The sequence below is a fragment of the Podarcis liolepis genome, assembly GCF_965112155.1.
Source record: "Podarcis liolepis genome assembly, chromosome: 3".
In the NCBI taxonomy this organism is placed as follows: Eukaryota; Metazoa; Chordata; class Lepidosauria; order Squamata; family Lacertidae; genus Podarcis; species Podarcis liolepis.
This window is the reverse complement of record NC_139557.1, coordinates 93,772,305-93,793,618: the sequence shown is the minus strand read 5'-3', so window position 1 is coordinate 93,793,618 and position 21,314 is coordinate 93,772,305. Positions and strand designations below refer to the sequence as shown.

General features: G+C 42.1%; 1 protein-coding gene across 2 annotated transcripts in view; it reads left to right on the top strand.

The window, feature by feature from the left end:
• DISP1 (dispatched RND transporter family member 1) overlaps positions 1-21,314 on the top strand; it is a 90,919-nt gene that overhangs the window by 34,699 nt on the left and 34,906 nt on the right. The window contains exon 2 of one of the 2 annotated variants that reach the window (XM_083496017.1): positions 19,776-20,317. In XM_083496017.1, coding sequence (XP_083352143.1) covers positions 19,776-20,317 — 542 coding nt within the window. The remainder of the gene's footprint in view (positions 1-19,775; positions 20,318-21,314) is intronic. The other variant, XM_083496018.1, reaches the window with a different exon arrangement.

Here is a 21,314-nt window from a genome sequence, read left to right as displayed (position 1 = left end):
ACGCCTTCAAGGAGGTAATGGCCAGAGTATTGCATATAAAACATAAGGAATGATGTTCCACTGAGGTGCATAGAATCTTTTTCGCAGCCCTTGACTATTGTAGCTTTCCCAGGACAGTGGTGCATGTCATGTGTGGAAGAGTGTGATTCCAGTTACCTTTAAAGGAGCAATTGCATAACTTGGGAATTCTTGCTGCCCAGTTTAGGGAAGTTTTTAATGACTGATTTTTTAATGTATTTTTAATATTTTGTTGGAAGCCGCCCAGAGTGGCTGGGGAAACCCAGCCAGATGGGCGGGATATTATTATTATTATTATTATTATTATTATTATTATTATTATTCCTGTCTCACCTTTGCTCCCGGATGCTTAGTTGACATGAGTGTTATTCACCTCTTCTGATATAGTGTAATAAAAAAAGTAATGTAATATATAATATGCCTTCCTGGAAGATGGTGATTTGGGCACTGTGGTATGTTCCTTTCTGGATTAATTACTGCAGTGCTCTGAATCACAGTGGAGATATATTTTATTTTGGTGATTTAAATCAACAAGTTAAGACTTCCGGAGGCGGCGCGAAACTGTAATGGCGGTCCTCTTCGTTCTCTGAAGAGGGGCTCCGCGGAAAAGGGTCGTTCGCTGCGGCATAGCGACGACCCATTAAGATAAACCACGGGTAGAGTGAGCCCGTGGCCGTGGGACTCGGCGGGCACCAGAAGCTGCCCTGAAAACACAGAAGGGACCCCGTAAGGAGACCCGGAGTGAAGGAGGGGTAGCGGTGCTGTGAGTTCATCGCTCTTTCCGCGGAAGTGAAGCCGCGCGGCTGTTGCAGATGAGCGCTGACCTTTCTTCCTAAAACCAACACTAAACTGCAAGCAACATACCCGTGAGTAAAGGGATTTAAATTTGGTAAAGAATTTGTTGGATTTGGCTGAAATCGGGAGATGAGAAAAGGGAAGTCCGTCTCCCGACATTGCTGACAAGATCAAAGCAAAGTCTTAAGAAGCGGAAGCGCTTGAAACGGGACTTTGGGAAGTTTTAACTTTCTTGCGCTACTAGATCTATTCTTTATTTTACGGAAGGAAGGAATGGATATTGACTAAATTAAGCTGTAAATGTGGACTTTCCTCCTATTTCCTGCCTCTTTTGGTTTGTACTTCTAAAGAGTCAGACGTCGGACTGCCGGGGAGAGAGGTTGCGATAACTGCGGAAACAGTTGCAAAAACTTTTTTGGAGTGCAACTGATACATTTGAGCAGAAAAGACTGTATGAGACTTTGTTGCAAGCACCGTTGATGGAACTTTGCTGAACTTTAAGAGGTGCTTTGGGGAATTTTTTGGCCGGTGAAGGGACTGTTGGATTATTGGATTTACTGAGCAGAAACAACTTGGAACTTTAATGGCGGAATACTTCCTTCTTTGTCTTTGAAACTTGGTGGCACTCCCCCTACAGGGCTTTCGGATTATAAAATCCTGGGAACTGATCTTTGTTTTGGCTTTCATTCTACTGATTGTTTATAACTGGTTCTGTCTTTCCCATGGAACAATAGACAATTTGACCTTGAACACTGACAGATGTGTAATGAGTGGTGCAGGGAGAACAAGAGCATCTAAAGCTAAGGAAACTAAAGAGGCCAAGGAAAAAGAAAAAGAAAAGGAAAGAAAACCAGTACAATTTGTACAAACAACACTGACCCAAGGACGTCGATCGTCGGTTCCAGCTGTACTGGTGACACAGAGGGAGCAAGCTGAAATAACAGAGAAGCCCACTGAGGAAGATATGGCAGCAGGTGGGTCAGACACACTATTAAAACAAATATTGGAGCAGTTATCAAGCTTAAACCAGAAGGTGGATGACCAGTCTCTGAAAATAGACAAAGCGACTTCTTCGATACAAAAATTGACTGATCAAGTTTCCCAGCATACGCAAGCAATAGAGAACTTGCAAGGAGCAACAGCGGAAAACCGTGAACTAGCTGGAGAAGCAATTCAAAAAGTGGGAGCCTTACAAAAAGAAGTTGAAGAAATAAAAGGAGAAGTCAAGCCTCTGCACAAACAGGTGGGTGAACAACAAACCTACCTGTCAATGGTGGAATTGAAAAATCGTGAGAACAACATCAAATTGAGAGGCATTCCAGAACTTGAGCAAGGAGACTTGATTGGATATCTGACACAAGAATTTTCAAAGTTCTGGGGCATAACAGAAGATACAGACTTTAAAATTGTCTCGGCATACAGATTGGGAAGACTGGTAAGGAAAGACAGATCCAGGGACTGTTTGATAATTCTAAGATCAAGGGAAGAGAGAGACAAGATCCTAGGCCTCCATTTCAAAAAAGCAATTCAAATACAAGACAAAAGGGTGGAAATTTATAGAGATATCCCAAGACAGCTGTTGGACCTTAGAGCCACCTATACAGAACTAGCAAAATTACTGAGACACAACGCAATTCCCTACAGGTGGGAGTTCCCACAAGGATTATCCTTTACATACAAAGAAAGGAAGGTTAAAATTAGAACACCTGAAGACAACCAAAAGTTCCTTCACGATCACGGTGAAGATCTCCAAAAAGGAGCAGATTGGCTTCCACCTTTACCAACACCAATTCTGCCTGGAAGCGGGCCAACGCCTGCCCCCTCGGGATCGGAGCAAAAGGAAGACACCTCATCTTAAGAACATCTCAACTAGAACAGGATGTCCCTGCAGCTACTTAGTTGGAATATAAATGGCGGGAATTCTCCGGAAAAAAGAAGGAGGATATTTCATATCCTAAAAAAAGAACAATTGGACTTAATATGTCTTCAAGAAACACATGTGACCAGGCTCCACAGGAAAGTATTAATCAATAAAAGATTAGGCCAAGAATTTATCTCATCAGACAAAGTTAAAAAGAGAGGCGTTGTAATATATGCAAAGGAGAATCTGACACCAAAATTCTTATTCAAAGACGACCATGGAAGAATTCTCGCAATTGAAATTCAAACACAAGGGGAGAAGATTCTGATACTAGGAATTTATGCACCAAATGATGGAAAATCAGAATTTTATAAGAAGCTGCATGAGACACTGCTCGACTACCTGGACTATTCTAATATTATCGTGATGGGAGACATGAATGGGGTGGTCTCAACAAATATGGATAAATCCCAAAATCAAAATTTAACAACAGACGGCAGACTCCCCAAAACGTTTTTTGAAATGACAGACAATATGGACTTGATTGACATCTGGAGGACAAGGAACCCCTTGGGTAAAGAAGGAACCTTCTTTTCTGAGGCCCATTTGTCATGGACACGAATCGACCAAATTTGGATATCTAGAGGGCTGGCACCTAAAACAAGAAAGGTGGAAATCTGCCCAAAAACCTGCTCCGACCATAATGCCTTAAAAATGGAATTGAGACTTATCCCAACCGGATCCTTTAGATGGAGGATGAATGACACCTTGCTAAGAGATCAAGAGATCGTTAAGAAGGCCCAAAAAACTTTAAAGGACTATTTTGAAATAAATTTGAACACTACGGTCGAGAAGAGAACAGTCTGGGACGCAAGTAAAGCTGTAATGAGAGGGTTTCTGATACAACAGAACACAATAAAAAGAAAATTTTGGAATGGAAAAAAGGAAAAAATCTTAGAGAAAATAAGTGAAGGAGAGAAAAAGCTGAGGACCAAACCAAAATCAAAAGAGGTATTAAGAGAAATCAAATTCCACCAAGCACAATATTCGAAATTGATTAATCAAGAAATTGAATGGAAAATTAAACAAATGAAGCAGAGATCGTTTGAATCAGCAAATAAATGTGGAAAATTGTTAGCTTGGCAGTTGAAAAAAAGACAAAAGTTAAATACAGTTACAAATTTAGAGATTCAAGGAAAAATAGTGCAGAAACCAGAAGAAATAAGGAAGTGCTTCCACAGATACTTTAAAGATCTTTATGCACAGGGGCCTCAGCAAGAATCGGAAATAGACCAATTTTTGAGAATAAATGGTCTAACTAAAATAAGTCAAGACCAAAGAGTAATTCTCAACAGTAAAATAACCCAACAGGAAATTGAAGGTGCCATTCGAAATATGCAACTCGGCAAATCTCCAGGCCCGGACGGGCTCACCTCCAAATATTATAAGACTTTGAAGGACTTTTTGATACAACCATTATTGGAGGTTTGCAACCAGATTATGGAGGGGAAGAGGGCACCGGAAACGTGGAAAGAAGCATTCATCACATTGATTCCAAAGTCGGAAATGGAAAAGACCCAGCTTAAGAACTATCGTCCCATCTCACTCCTGAATGTGGATTACAAAATATTTGCAGACATTTTAGCAAATAGATTTAAAAAAGTATTAAATGAAGTAATTCATAAGGACCAAGCAGGTTTTCTCCCTAGCAGACATATGTCGGACAATATCAGGAACATTATTGACATATTGGAGCTTTTGAGAATTAGGAACACAAGGGCCGCATTAATTTTTATTGATGCGGAGAAAGCATTTGACAACATTTCTTGGAGGTTTATGAAGAAAAACCTGAAAGGGATGGGAGTGGGAAGGGGGTTTGAAAATGGAGTAGAAGCAATCTACTCAGAACAAAAAGCCAAACTGATAGTGAACAATGTGGTGTCGGAGGAACTCAAAATTGAAAAAGGGACACGACAGGGGTGCCCCCTGTCTCCTCTGTTATTTATTTCTGTCCTGGAGGTATTGCTGAATATGATCAGAGAGGACCGGTTGGTGCAGGGTATAGTGGTCGGAGCGAAACAATACAAACTGAAAGCTTTCGCAGATGACCTAGTCTTGACATTACAGGAGCCAGAATCTAGCACAAAAAAAGTTCTTGAACTTATCTCGGAGTTTGGTCGGGTGGCGGGATTCAAGCTTAATAAACAAAAAACCAAGGTTTTGGTTAAAAATCTGACACCTACAGAGACAGAGGGGTATCAGAAAGAAACAGAGTTAAGTGTGGTGAAAAAAGTGAAGTACCTGGGGGTATTTTTGTCCACCAAAAATTTAAATTTATTTAAAGATAATTATGAAAAATGCTGGTTGGAAATCAAAAAGGATTTGGATATATGGGCAAGATTGAAACTTACCTTGTCAGGCCGAATCGCAGCTATAAAGATGTGTGTTTTGCCAAAAATGTTATTTTTATTTCAAACCCTACAGGTCGTGGACAGAATGGAATGTTTTGGAAAGTGGCAGAAGGATATATCTAAGTTTGTCTGGCAGGGCAAAAAGCCCCGAATAAAATTTAAAATACTAACTGACTCAAAAGAAAGAGGGGGGTTTGCCCTGCCGGATTTAAGGTTGTACTATGAAGCTGCAGCCTTCTGCTGGTTGAAGGATTGGTTCTTGTTGGAAAACACTGATGTCCTAGACCTGGAAGGGTTTGACAATGTTTATGGTTGGCATGCATACTTGTGGTATGACAAGGCAAAGGTTCATAAATTGTTCAAAAACCATATTGTCAGAAAATCAATATTTGCTGTATGGATGAAGTACAAGGATTTACTAGAAAGTAAAACCCCGAGGTGGTTATCACCAGTGGAAGCCAAAGTTTCCAAAAAAAGGCCCAATATGGAGGCCTACTGGCCAAAATATTGGGAATTAATTGAAAGAGTTGGAGACAACTGGAAGCTCCAAAGCCAAGACAAATTAAAAAATAAGGTGCGAGACTGGCTACATTATGCTCAAATGCAAGAGGTTTTCAAAATGGATAAAAAAGTTGGTTTCCAGGTGGAGAAATCGAAACTAGAGACGGAGTTATTAGAACCCCAAACTAAGGTACTTTCGAGAATGTATAACTTGCTGCTTAAATGGAATACACAGGATGAGACAGTTAAATCGGCTATGATAAAATGGGCACAGGATGTAGGACATAACATTATGTCTGAGGACTGGGAAAGGTTATGGAACACCGGTATGAAATTCACGGCATGTAGTGCCTTGAAAGAGAACATTATGAAAATGGTATACCGGTGGTACATGACCCCAGTCAAGTTGGCTAAAATATACCACCTGTCTGATAATAAGTGTTGGAAATGTAAGGAGGAAGAAGGGACATTCTTTCACCTCTGGTGGACCTGCCCGAAAGTAAAGGCCTTCTGGGAAATGATATACAATGAGTTGAAAAAGGTATTTAAATATACCTTTCTTAAGAAACCAGAGGCCTTTCTGCTGGGCATGGTGGACCGGAAGGTGCCAAAGAAGGACAGAACTCTGTTTATGTATGCGACAACAGCAGCAAGGATTCTTATCGCAAAGTACTGGAAGACACCAGATTTACCCACACTGGAGGACTGGCAGACACAGTTGTTGGACTACATGGAGCTGGCAGAAATGACTGGCAGAATTCGAGATCTGACCGAAGAAACAATAGAGGAGGACTGGAAAAAATTCAAGGATTATTTGCAAAAATATTATAAGTTGTTTGAATGTTAAGATTGTGCATGATTAGGAAACGTCACGCTTCCGCAACCTATTTAAGCAAAGGATAAAATAAGCGTAGATAAAAAAGAAAAGGAAACAAATTTGAAACAATATATTATGTTTATTATGAAGGTACCAAAAGTAAACTACAAACTTTCGAAATTGGTAACATAATAAAGTCAAAGATACAATAAGTTGTGAAACAAGGTAACAAATTGCTGATCAGGTTAGAACAATGAATGCAATGTTGGGAAGATGTGGGGAGGTCCAAAAGAAAGTAAATTTATGAAACATGATGTGTAACATATTCAATTTTTTTTTTCCTTTTTTTATTTTTCTTTATATATAAAAAAAAATGTTTCTTGTATGTTGCTATGTAAACTAATTTGTGAACCTATGAAAAGGAACGCAATAAAAAATTTTATAAAAAAAAAAAAAAAAAAAAAAAATAAATCAACAAGTTAAAAGGCTGATTTAAGAACATAAGAAGAGCCCTCTGGATCAGACCAGCTGGCCATCTAGGCCAGCATCATGTTCTCACAGTGATGCTATGGGAAGTCTGCATGAGCACAACATGTAGATGGATAACTCAGTTGATTAGAGCGTGGTGCTGATAGCGCCAAGGTTGCAGGTTCAATCCCCAGTTGCATGTTCCTGCATTGCAGGGGATTGGACTAGATGATCGTCAGGGTCCCTTCCAACTCTACAATCCTATGATTCTTCCTATTTCTGCTCCCTAATATGCAATGTGCTTTGGCCATAGCTGGGTCAGCATCTTCAACCAACCATCCACTACAACCACAGGATGTTTTTTCCTTGTCAATTACTGCCAGTTCAGGCACCATATATGTGAGGTTAGATTTTTATTTATTTTTAATTTTTGCCCCAACTCACATCATTTTCTGCTTGTTTGTTTTGCCTTTGCAATTTTACTGCCCATTTACCAGGTTTGGGTAGATCCTTTTCAAACTCCTCTCAGTGCCCTTTTTGTTTTGACCATTTGTTGTCACCAGCAAACTTTGCTCTCTCGCTATTCACTCCTAACTCCAGGTCACTTATGAACAAGTTTAAAAGCTCAGGTCCCAATATAGATCCTGCGAGACCCTACTTCCTACATCCTTACATTGTGAGAACTGTCTTTGTTTTATTTTTTTACCGTCTGCTTCCTGTTCTTTAACCCACTACTGATCCATAAGAGGCCTGCCCTCTTATCTCATGAGTAAGCTTGGTTTGCTTCCTCTTTGATGAGGGACTTTCCCAAGAGCTTTTTGCAAGTCAGAGTATGCAGTGCCATCTAGATCGCCCCTATCCACATGCTTTTTGACACTCGAAGAACAAAACAGCTTCAAGTGGATTTGTTTAAATATAAGTGGTCTATAAAAATAATCCAAATAAATAAACACTAAAAAGGTCATACAGGCAGGGTTTCTTTTCACAAAGACTTATCCTTCTAAGTCAGGGGTAGGCAACCTAAGGCCCGGTGGCCAGATCCGGCCCAATCGCCTTCTCAATCCGGCCTGTGGACAGTCCAGGAATCAGCATGTTTTTACATGAGTAGAATGTGTGCTTTTATTTAAAATGCATCTCTGGGTTATTTGTGGGGCCCGTCTGGTGTTTTTACATGAGTAGAATGTGTGCTTTTATTTAAAAGGCGTCTCTGGGTTATTTGTGGGGCATAAGATTTCGTTCATTTTTTTTTCTTTCCAAAATATAGTCTGGCCCACCACCTGGTCTGAGGGATGGTGGACTGGCCCATGGCTGAAAAAGGTTGCTGACCCCTGTTCTAAGTGCTTGGTAATTCTAGCTTTATCATCAGTATTGCTTTCTTTCAGTTTTCCCAGAACGGACATGTAATTTTCTAGATCTTCCTGCCCTCTATCGCTTTATAAAAATAGCTGTTGCACTGTGCAATTTTCAGCCTTCTGTAATGGAGGCTGATCTTACAAGTTAAAAATTTTTGTTAGAAGATAAGCAATTTCACATTTGAAATCTCTTGGGTGGATGCCATCTGGAACTGATGATGTATTGCTTTTTATTTTGTCAGCAAGACCTAGATTTCCATCTCTTGTCACAACTGTTTACCTTAGTTTCTCAAACTTTCTTCCTGAGAAAGTTAGTTCAGGGACTGGGATCTGTCCTGCATCTTCTTCAGTAAAGATGCAACAAATTCATTCAGCTTTTGTTGTTTAGAGCGTAGTGCTGATAACGCCAAGATTGCGGGTTCAATCTCTGTATGGGACAGCTGCATATTCCTGCGTTGCAGGGGGGTGGACTTAGATGAGCCTACGGATCCCTTCCAACTCTACAATTCTATGATTTCCTCCTTTTGCACACCTTTTGACCTCAGATTCCGGACACATAAATTGTTTGACCGCAGATTCAGGAGACATAAAAGAAGGTGATTTGTTTATTAAACCCACTGCCACAAGATTTGGTGGCAGTGGCATCTCCAGACTTAAACGTCTTTTAAAAGGGTAGACAGGTTTGTGGAGGATAGATCTATTCAACATGATACCTAAATAGAACCTTCCAGGTTCGGAGATGGAATGCCTCTGCATACCAGTTGCTGGGATCTGGAGAACAATGGGAGAGGATTATTGCCTTTATTCCCTGCTTGTGAACTTCCCAGATGCATTTGACTGGCCTGGCCTCTGTTGGTAGCTGAATGTTGGAGTTGGTAGACTTTTCTGGGACTGACCCAGCCGTGCTTCTCTGCTGTTCTTAGTGTAGAGTGGGACTATGTTTGCAAAGTGTAGTGAAAAATCCATATACGTGATAGATCTTACAAATGAGGTACCTGGATGCTGGAGTTTAAAGTTTCTCTAAAATAGCAAACCAAATAAGGCCATTTGAAAGGGTCTTAATCTAGCAACTAGTTCAGTTTAAGAGGAAAAACACAGATATGTTTAGCAGCAATATTACGAGCGTCTCCTGCAGAAACGGGGGGAAAGCCATGTTAATGGTAATATCCTGCCTTTCTAACCTTGCATGGAAATCAAGCCTTTGCCATACCAGCTGTTACCACTGAGCCCTTGCCCCTTGAGGCTCATTAGGAGAGAAATTCGGCTGCCCAATAGGAGAAAGAGAGCTGGAAATTCCAGCCCCCAACAAGCCTGATTTAAGGCAATTTGCATGTGCGTGTCATACAGACTCCTCTCTGCAGTATTGCAGAGCAGCCTCAACCAGCTATTTTGCCTCTGCTGTTCTGAGCAGTTAACCAACAGCTTTTGCCGTGAAGACTTCATGAAAGATCGTGCATATAGCTTTGAGTTTTCTTTAGTTCGTTTCAAGATAACGATTTTAATTCTTCAACACTGTTTTTATTTGGCAATCAAGGAGAGATTTCCCCCCAAATATTTATCTCTAGTTTCTGCACTACATTTTTTGATGCGGCTTAAGCCAGGAATTTCAGAATAATTGGGTGAGTTAATGAAAGTATTAAGAACTTATGGGTTTGTTTATTTGTTTGTTTTTGCAAAGCTGTGTTAAGTATGCATATGATTGTTGACTTACAATGAGACTGCAGTTGAAGGGGGAGAGTTAAGAAGCCTGTGGCAAAACTTAACGGGCTGCCAGGGAACGTGTCTAAAGTAAGAGATTTCCTGGTTTTGTTCGGACCCAACAGGAGGCAAAATGCTTTTATAGTGATTGAAGAGAACAAATGCAAGTGGGTATTGTTTTTAAGGAAGTAGAATGTGCCTGCAAAACTGGCAGAAGGCATTCAGCAATTAAACTTGATTGGTATCTTAAATTTACTTGGGGATATGCATGTACAACAAGCAATTTTCTCATCTGATAAACTGAGATTAGGAAAGCTGCACTGAATGTCATTTAAAACATGTTCATCGTATGCTTATTTAGCATACTAAAATATTGTATGGTTTATGACTTTTTTTACGACAAAACACAGCTATTAAGTGCAGAAGTCTAAAGGTATTCTAAATATATTGTCACTTTGAAAAGTGTGCACATGTTTAGATACAAAAACATTTAACCAGTTGTATGCTAAAATCATAGTTCAGCTATCCTTAATGATTCCTGTGTGTCAAAGCCAGTTTAATTTAATTCAGCTTTGCAACTTTTGTTAGCAGAGCACACTGGAAGGTTCTAGATAATACACATTATCCAAAATTGGTTTCAAACTTACTGTGTTATGTGCCTTTCAAATGCATATAGCAGAACAATTCTTTTACAGTTGTGCATTATCTTAACAGGATTTTCTACTGCTGTGGGTTACTCTAAATATTGACATTCCCTGTTTACATAATTTATTGTGGATTCCCGTACATGTTTCAGTTCATTTTCAGTACAAGTTACTTCCTTTTTCAGCTGAAAAAGAGCATATCACTGTGTGTGTGTGTGTGTGTGTGTGTGTGTGTGTAGCATTATTGTAAGCATAAAGGATTTATCATAATGAAAACTTGCCTTTACATACCAATGAAAAGTCATTTAGCTGTGTATATAAGATTTAGTGTAATGACGGTTCTTAAAATTGTAGGGTGTATGACTTAAACTTCTTGCATTAGGATTCTTAGAATCCTTTTGCATTGTGCTAAGAGTGCACAGCTTTCTTTGCTTGATACAGGGATGTCTTGCAAGCATATAATTTCTAGTCTAAAATGTTATTTGTAAATTTACCTAACTCTTAAAAATGGCTCTTTTGCTGTTTGGTGAAGTGAAGAAGCTATTGACATATTTAGCTAAGAGTTCTGCCAGTTCCTCAAGTTACCTAATACATTTAATTTTTTCATCTTGATTTACTTTAAGTTGTACAGTGTTCTTCTAAACAGAAACTACAATTGTATATTAAAGTCTCTTCTAGTTTGTATGGCATCATCCCAATGAAGGCGAGAACCCATTATGTGGGTTGTTCTTACACTTGGATTTAATCTTTACCTTTAGCTTCTTCTATGTAAGTTAACCTGTTGATAGATTAAAAAAAAAAGGCTTTTAATTTCATCTCTCCATCCTTACTACTATTCCCAGCAGTCATTCCTTCACTCCATTGCTGCCAATGCTGAATTAATGTGCATTCTCTGTGCCTATCTGTAAAGCAATTTTTATTACCTTGGCATGGTGATACCTGGAAAATCCCTGCCAGTGGAATTGCAATTCCTAGCCCAGCCTTCAGCCCAGGAAATGAAATAATTTCTCAAGGTCAGGGCAGACACATCAAGTCTTTTGGGATGTGGATTGGCAGTAATGCAACAAAACACTTAAATACGAGAGAAGATTAATCCTAAAAATGTTTCGTGACTTGGAAGGTGTTGAATAATGTGATGGATCCATTTAGCTCTTTATGAAGGACTGGTGGATTATGTTGTGACACAAGAACCAGCTTTCTCTTTAAGACCATGTTCATGGAAGACAGTCTTACTCTGCTACAAGTGATCACCAAAGAAGAAGAATAGGACAGTAGAGGCCCAGATGTGAAACACCCTCCCCTTGGATGTTTGGCTAGTGGCGCCTACAGTGTAATTATTATTATTATTATTATTCCCCGCCCATCTTTCCCCAGCCATTCTTTTGGTGGATTACATACTTCCCCAGCCTTCATAGGTGTTGAGATTATATAATACGTCCATAGCATTTTTGAAAAATAAACCATTTGAGAATTGGTTTTATCTGCTTTATATGTTTATAACACACCCTGGGGTCAAGAATGATGAAAGGCAGTATAAAAGCTCAGTGTGTGCGTGTGTGACACATACAAATGAGGATTTTAGCAAATGAATATTTGCAACAATCAGCTGAGTGACCCCAGTACCTCTGAATTCATGTGTTGTGAGCAAACGCTGTGCATTAATGATTGATTTAGGTTTAAGAAGGATGTAAATTTTAAGTAGTATCTGCAATAACATATACTTACACCTGTACATAATTAAAACCCGTGGCCTGTGCAAAATATGGCTGAGGAAACATTCACATCCAAGCTTCAGGGGTGAAGAATCAGATAATGGGCATTCTACTTAACACATAATGAGTCCTCTCAGCTCCAAGTTCCTATCAGGAGGAGACAGAAAAGGGCTCTGCTCAGGTCGTGAAGGAGGGAAGAGGGCTTTGCAAGCATATGCCTCCACTCTTGTTTGAAGGAAAGGAGTTAAAATACTTCATTTTAACCATGTTGAACTTTACTTATTAATACTTACTACAGCAAGCTTGTTGGATTTAACACACACACACACATTTTCTTTGCACACATTAAAGTAGACCTAAACTACTTCAATTAGGGAATGGCATTCTGCAGAAGCAGAGCCTCCTCGAGGAGTAAGTTATCATAGTTAAAGACTATGTTCAGTGTATAGCTAGCGGCCTATAAACAAAATAAAAAGCAAGTGCCAGGAAACTGTGGGAGACTCCCTTGGCCTGTGAATAGCAAAGGTACTAGGGAATTTCAAAAATGTCTAACTGAGAGCCGGAAGCTAAGATCAGTGCTTTTTTCTGGGGGGGACGCATACCCCTAAACATTTTGTGAATCTAAGTTTGACCTCATTGAGGGGCAGTATTTCAGTATAAGTAGGAAAATGAGAGTACCCTTAAACTTTTTTTTTAAAAGAAAAAAAAGCACTGGCTGAGATCAATGACATTAAGCATTTTAAAATCTCTTTAATTGCCTTAAGAATACTGGCTTGAGAGATAGATAGAAAATCCAAATATCAAGGGCCGTCTGTCACTTCTCTCACACCCACACCCACACCCACATAATTTTGTTGTAAAATGAGAGTAGCGGAAGGGTGCAGGCTTGCTGTATAAACATTCTGTAGAAAAATCATAGAATTTATTTTGATAATTATACAGGTTGTTGCATATCACTCTGTTGCATATTGCTCAGTTTGTCTGTCTTGCAGCATTTAAGGAAAACACCTTAATGAAGCCTTTAGAATGAGAAGACATATTTCCATCAGCTAGCATACTGCAATCTCTTTATCTGGCAGGAATTCAATGATTTAAACCAGGCATAGGCAAACTCAGCCCTCTAGATCAGTGTTTCCCAACCTTTTTTGGGCAAAGGCACACTTGTTTCATGAAAAAAATCTCGAGGCACACCACCATTACAGCCCCGTGACGTCAGCGCGCAGCGTCACGCCGGGAGGGACATGAATTGCTAGCAAATTACATAATCACCTCCTTGAGGGCTGGCTCATCTTCTCCGAAGGCAGAACCCCATTAATTAACAGCACAGACTCACACCATAGCCAAGACGAGGGGGGAAAACCTCAGTCATGCACAATCATGCACATGTGGGGGCTAAATGAGGACGAAGACCGGGCAGAGAGCAGGGTTCAAATCACCCCACCTGGCCAGGACAATCCCTGGGTGCTCCCTTGGGCCACTCGCCTGACCCACCTCGCAGGGCTGTTGTTGCGAGGATAACACGGGGAGAACCACGCGCGCCCCCGGGAGCTCCTTGGAGGAGAAAGCGGGCAATGAATGCAATGCACGAAATATATGAGAGGCGACCAGGTTTTGCAGGTGAGGGGCCCCCGCCAGCCTCCGCTTCCAACACCCGGCGCAACGACGCCGAAGTTTCCCCCCGGGCTCGGCTCGGGGAGCAGCGCTGCTCCCCCCCGGCTCCCCTTTGCCCTCCCGGCTCTCTCTGCCGCCCACTGGGGACCCCCCTCACCTGCCAAGTCCGGAGCGCCGGTGGAAGTTGCATGCATGCATGCAGGGCGCCGCGTTGCCATTACATTGCACTGCACTCCATGCAACGCCTGCACGCATGCATTGCCTTGCACGCCCGCCAAGGGGTCTCCCCGTGGTCCGATGCGTCCCCTCCGGCGCGGATGCAGCATTGCAAAAATAAAAAACCCCCGACGCAGCCCTACCTGGGGGGCAGCCTCCGCCGCTCCGCCTCCGCGGGGATCCCCGGGCTCCATCCTGCCGCCGATCTCCGCGGGGGCGCAGGCAGGCTGCGCGGGGTCTGCGCGGAAGAGCCCCTGCCCGCCCGGTCGCCGCCGCTGCGCTCATTCCATGGCCAGGAGAAGAGCGCTTCAAACAAAACGCCTGGCCCGCCAGGCCACGCTGGGAAATGTAGTTTGCGCACCCCGCGCGGGCGCGGAGCCCAAGGGCGAGGGGACTACGGATCCCGGCAGCCCCCACGCCGGGGACGGAGGGGGAGAGGCCGGGTACAGGGATGGAGGGACGGGTGGGCAAGCGAGTGAGTGGCAGCCGCCAAGCCTTGGCCGAGAGCCAGGAAGGGCCTCCCCGGAGGAGGAGGAGGAGGAGGGAGGTGCAGAGCAGGAGGGAGGGAGGGAACCCCAGGGGTCATCTAGTGACGGCGCCCCAATCGAAAATTTGACTTTAAAAAAAGAAAATCTTTCGAATTTTTTAATTTTTCCCGCGGCACACCAGGCAACATCTCGCGGCACACTAGTGTGCCGCGGAACAGTGGTTGGGAAACACTGCTCTAGATGTTTTGGGACTACAACTCCCATCATCCCTAGCTAGTGGTCAGGAATGATGGGAGTTGTAGTCCCAAAACACCTAGAGGGCCGAGTTTGCCTATGCCTGATTTAAACAGCACAACCCCCCTAAACCAGGACTGTTTGCTTGGGAGCTTTCTTTTCCAGCTTATATATGAAATAATTTCATGTTCAAGTTGAATCTAGGTTAAATGTTATAGAACAGTTGTCGTCGTTTTTTTAAGTTGAGTTTTTGTTGGATTTAAGAGAGGCTGGGGATGAATGGTTCAACAGCTAATTAGCTGGTTCCTAAGGCCATCTAAAGATTTATAATGCTCTGCACTAAATAGCAAATGAAACCACATTTCCAGTACTTCATTCCCACCTGATTTTGCACTTGTCTTTTTCAATAGTAAGTGGTGTTAGTCCAGATGGCTTTTCTTGAACCAATGTTTTTTTAAGCCGCCTTCTCCTACCCCCACACCCTTTCTTAATAATAACATAAAAAACCTCTTCAGAGTAATGAAATACGTCATCTTGGCCTGAAGGAATGGGAGAGGTTTACCCACATCTAAAATTAATATTCACTTGAGTGAGCACAAAATCCTGCACACATGTCTGAGTGCAGTACAGCATTACAGTTCTTCCTTAAACTCTTGGACCAAACACAGGTGAGAGTCTATGTGGAGGTGATGGCATCAGAGACGGCTCACTTTATAGCCACAATTGCCTACTCGGTGAACTACCTAGGGGACCTTTTCCTAAAGCTGAAGGGTCTGGTTAGTATCAGCCCAGCAGATGTAGCAACAGATCACTGAGTATCCCACTGTACTAGTTTTGTGAAGCACTTTGAGGGGAAAAGTCATTAATTTCCATTCCTAATTTGATGCTACTGTTGAAGCAGATCTCAGGAAGGATCCTCAAGTACCGTCTGGTCCAGGTTTGTGGGATCACTTTTACTTGGTTTGGCCTGAGGATATGGGCATGAGTTCTGACTGTCTAGATCAGGCATAGGCAAACTCGGCCCTCCAGATGTTTTGGGACTACAACTCCCATCATCCCTAGCTAACAGGACCAGTGGTCAGGGATGATGGGAGTTGTAGTCCCAAAACATCTGGAGGACCAAGTTTGCCTATGCCTGATCTAGAGGAACTTTTCGGAGTCACTTTGCCTTCTGTGCAACTGTGGGTAGAGATTGAAGTTGCTATTGTTTTTTGTTGTTGTTGTTGTTTTCTGCAGTTTGATATTTAATGCTGAGTCCAAAGTACATTACTGATTGCGTTGAAATTAAACCCGATGGTCATGAGTTTTCTGTCTGTAGTCCCAAAACTCATATGAAAGATAAGATATTCCTGCACCTCAACATAATATTATTATTATTAGAAGAAGAATTTATTTATACCCCGCCCATCTGGCTGGGTTTCCCCAGCCACTCTGGGCGGCTTCCAACTGAATATTAAAAACAATACAGCATTAGACATTAAAAACTTCCCTAAAGAGGGCTGCCTTCAGTTGTCTTTTAAAAGTAAAATAGTTGTTTATTGCCTTGACATCTGCTGGGAGGGCGTTCCACAGGGAAGGCGCCACTACCGAGAAGGCCCTCTGCCTGGTTCCCTGTAACCTTACTTCTCGCAATGAGGGAACCGCCAGAAGGCCCTCGGCGCTGGATCTCAGTGTCTGGGCTGAACGATGGGGGTGGAGACGCTCCTTCAAGTATACAGGACCAAGGCCGTTTAGGGCTTTAAAGGTCAGCACCAACACTTTGAATTGTGCCCGGAAACGTACTGGGAGCCAATGCAGATCTCTCAGAACCGGTGTTATGTGGTCCCGGCGGCCACTCCCAGTCACCAGTCTAGCTGCCGCATTCTGGATTAATTGCAGTTTCCGGGTCACCTTCAAAGGTAGCCCCACGTAGAGCGCGTTGCAGTAGTCCAAGCGTGAGATAACTAGAGCATGCACCACTCTGGTGAGACAGTCCGCGGGCAGGTAGGGTCTTAGCCTGCGTACCAGGTGGAGCTGGTAGACAGCTGCCCTGGACACAGAATTAACCTGTGCCTCCATGGACAACTGTGAGTCCAAAATGACTCCCAGGCTGCACACCTGGTCCTTCAGGGGCACAGTTACCCCATTCAGGACCAGGGAATCGCCCACACCCGCCTGCCCCCTGTCCCCCCAAAACAGTACTTCTGTTTTTACAGACAAAAAATTCTTTAAAAAAAATTAAAGCTTTTCCATAATACAGTAAGATAAAAGAGATTGGTATAAATAAAAACAGAGAGAGAGAAGAAATCACAGAGTCCTGTCTCAAAGGTAGCTCTTAACCCTTGTCTCACACAGAAAGTTGTGTGAGACACTCCCCTGGGAACTTTCCTTTCTTCTCCCAATCTCTCATCCTGGGAGGTCTTCCTTTCCCTACCACTCACTTAGGGTCCTTCCATTCATCCACCGCCTTCATGTTTGTGTAATCCTTGGACCCCAAAACTGGCCCTGAGCAGAGGACACCAAAGGAAAGCAAAACGGGGGGGGGGGGGGGATGAAAAGAGAAAGATATTGCCATGGCTGATGTACTAACCATCCCATACCAAGGTAAATCCTTTATTTGAGAGGTTGTCTTAGCCGAAAGAGAATCCCCCAGAATGGAGAATCCGTTGTAGCATTAAAAAGAGAAGGAATAGAGCTTTTTTCTCCTTCTGGAGTGCTGTAATAAACTGCTACCATAGCCATATACACCTTTGCTTCTTTTATTTTGGCCATAGTGCCAGACTCAGAACAAATTCAGACAAGCCTGCTGAAGCCTGGTAAACCAGTTCTCCAAATGATACCCTGGCAGCCCCCTCTCCATTCTTAACATCAGAACTACAATTTTCAACCTTCCCCGCAGTCTGATCTTCTCTTTGCGGCAACAGCTTGCTGAAGGAGCCCCATGAGAAGCAGGACCTCTTTCGCCACCAGGTTCCATGGAATAGCCTCCCACAGTTTGACACCTTCCCTTTCAGCATTTTGCAAGCCGGTTAAAACACATGGGTTTCGCTGTGCTTTTTGTTGCTAGCTTGCTGCTCTTTTATTGCCGATTTGTGTGTGTCTGCTGCGTCTCTTGTCTCTTATCATGAGCAGCCGGGAACCTGCTCATCTTTGCCCTCTCATCATAGAGAACAAAGAAACCACAAAATGTTCTCTGTAGACTTGGTAGGTCATAAAGTCATTTTTCAGCTGCCTTTTTTGTGTATTTGCATCCTAACAGCAAAGGAACTGGTCTGTCTTGTCCCAGTCATGACCTTTTTGGGTTGCCCAGAGTTCAGATCAATAAATGTTTGTACCTACTGCTTTAGAAATCCTAATGAAAATATGGAAGAAGCTGTTGGTTGACTTGGATGCTTGAATTTCCTGTTCAGAAGATTTCTCCAGCGTGTCAACGTGCTTCTGAATCTGTTGCACAAAAGAAAAAGTCTACAGATGTCTCTTTAAGGGAAAAACATCTTTTCTTTTTAATTGTGTGCTTATTGTTACATTCCTTTCTGCAGCCATTCTGAGATTGCCATGCAATCCATGAGAAAACTACTCTACTTCAGCCATACAGTATTTTAAAAATTAAATATTTTCAGACGGCAACCAGCTTCATTCAGCTGCTTAAATTTAAACTTGGCAAGTTGTGTGTTCAGTAACTTTTTAATGGGGTCTACTGGTTTAGGGTGCAGTGATTCGGGAAAGAATATTAAACATAGGAATGCAAGGAATTGGATTCTGAAGGAAAATATTCCTGTCTTGAAAATGCTGTCAAGTTTTGACTGGTTGCCGTTTGGTATTAACTTTGCAGAGTGTCTGAGTGTAACATAGAACAAATAGTTTTAAGTTACATTATTCAGGGCTCTTTCTCCCCCACCTCCTTTAGCTTTAGGCATTGAGGATTCCAAACCCCAATGGCTCTGAGAATCAGCATCCAGGGTTGCTATGGGCAGCATTCCATTGTGCATAGCACCTTCTGTTCGATATTAGTGATGAACCAATTAAATAGCTTGGCTGGCTGTACAGTTTCAGGCACTCTTAACAGCTCAGTAGTAGAGAAGAAAGAGAAAATTAATGTTTATGGGTCCCTGTAGGGCAAGCAGAATCTTAGCAAGCTATTAACAATCACAAAGCTTTAATGTTATGTACATTCTAAAGATGTTAAATCAGTGATAACAGTCTCTTCTTCTAGATCAGGGTAACTAACCTTTGCCCAGTGTTGTTGGACTCAAATTCATTGGTAGTTAGCTTGGTCAGTGGTCAAGGACAATGCAGAAGTCATGATGCGGGGGGAAACGTGAAGCCAGCCAATATCTATACTGTACTTAAAAAGGTAAAGGACCCCTGACAGTTAAGTCCAGTTACAAATAACTCTGGAGTTGTGGCACTCATCTTGCTTTACTGGTCGAGGGAACCGACGTTTGTCCGCAGACAATTCTTCTGGGTCATGTGGCCAGCATGACTAAGTCGCTTCTGGCAAAACCAGAGCAGCGCACGGAAATGCCGTTTACCTTCCCGCCGGAGCAGTACCTATTTATCTACTTGCACTTTGATGTGCTTTCAAACTGCTAGGTTGGCAGGAGCTGGGACCGAGCAACGGGAGCTCACCCTGTCATGGGGATTCGAACCATTGACCTTCCAAATGGCAAGCCATAGGCTCAGTGGTTTAGACCATAGCTCCACCTGCGTCCCTATACTGTACTTAGTTCCATCCTTGTTTTAGACATTGTAATATATTGGTATACTGCGATGTTTAGCTGGCGATATATCGTGATGGTGAAAACCAGCTATCGCCCAGCCCTAATTGTAACTGTTACAGATACTTGGTGCATCCTTAACCCAGGTTTCTTTTTATTCAGCAGATCATATAGAACACTGAGGCCAGTATATTATTGACAAAATTGTGCCTTTTTCATTTTTAACTTTTTCTTTCTTTATCTCCCTTCTAGAAGCATTGCAGACCACCAGAACTTTGGAGCATGGCTACAAGCAATGGGAGCAATGACTTTGTCGTTCTGAGCAATGGTAACATCCCGACCAATGCAACTAGTCCTGATCTCCTTGCAACCGGTGATGGCAATGTTGCCGTCCAAAACCTCCCATCTAAGGAAACCACAAGAAGAAAAGTGAGTGCAAATGGGTGCCTTCAACTTAATGGCATGCTAAAACCATCGTTTCTGCCTGTAGATGACCAAAGAACGCCACAGGTATTATCACAGTGTTGTCGCCCTTGCCCATACCACCATCAGCCTCTAAACCACCATTGTAATCAGCAAGAATGCCTTTCACTGTCTGGCAATGCGGCGCCATCTCCATTAACTTCCTGCTGCCCAAACCTTCATACAGAATATTCAGCATCCGCTTGCCAAAAACATACACCCTTGTATCAGACTGCCTGCTGTCTTCAGTCCTCGCCCTCATTCTGCCTACATCATCAGTGGCCTGAACATTTTCAGCATCAGCCTGTGCAACAACATATAGCCAATATACGGTAAGTATGTTTGAATTGTAGAGTTGGAAGGGATTACAAGGGTCATCTAGTCCAACCCCCTGCAATGCATGGATCTCAACATATGGTCCCCCATTCCAATTTGAAACCATACCACACCCTGCTTAGTTTTGCAAATATGCTAGCAGTTTTATTGCTGCACCACTAGGAGGACAGTGGCTTTTTCCTATAGTGTCTGAATTGTTATTTTTATATGCTTTCTACTTCACTTGTTTCACAATGTAGATAAAAGGTTTTAAAGCAAGCCTATAGTGAGCTAAATCCTTCCCACTATAGTCCTAGTGCATCAGATATGTTTCATCTAGAAGTACGTGCAAACTTATGCTCCAATAGCCCATGTTGAATTAAAAATAAGGAAGGTTTGGTTATTTTATATACCTTACATAAGGCATGGCATATCCCAAAATTGTAAGTCTTAATGATTGATTGGCAGGATGTTAGGGGTAGCAGAATTCCGAATTGACCCAAGTTAGTTGGTTGGGATTGTTGGTGCCCTTCTGAACAGGGATAATAAGGATCACTATTTGTTTATCTCACAACGCTTGATTGTAGTAAAACAAAGCAGTTTACAATAAAGAATAAAACAATAAAATCATCAGACTATTTAACCCTACAGACTACATAATTGTCTGGGTGAAGTGCACTCATTTATGTATGAAGCCTTCTTTTGTGTCGGTAAGGCAAGTTTAATCATCTTGGAATAATCCAAGTGCAATCCATTTTCAGTTTTAAAACGTGCATCAATTCTGAAGTTACTAAATTTTGTAGTAATAAAATCAATGCAGCATATTCTTTCACTACAAAAAATAGTATTTTATTACTTACCACCCCAACATCTGCTACACATGATCTAAAACTATTTCCATCTTAAATATTTTCACATTAAGACATGCCATTTTGTGACTTGTTATTACAAATACTTTTTGATGTCTCCTTCATGTGCTGCCTTGTTTCCCAAACTCAATCCATTCTTGAAGTC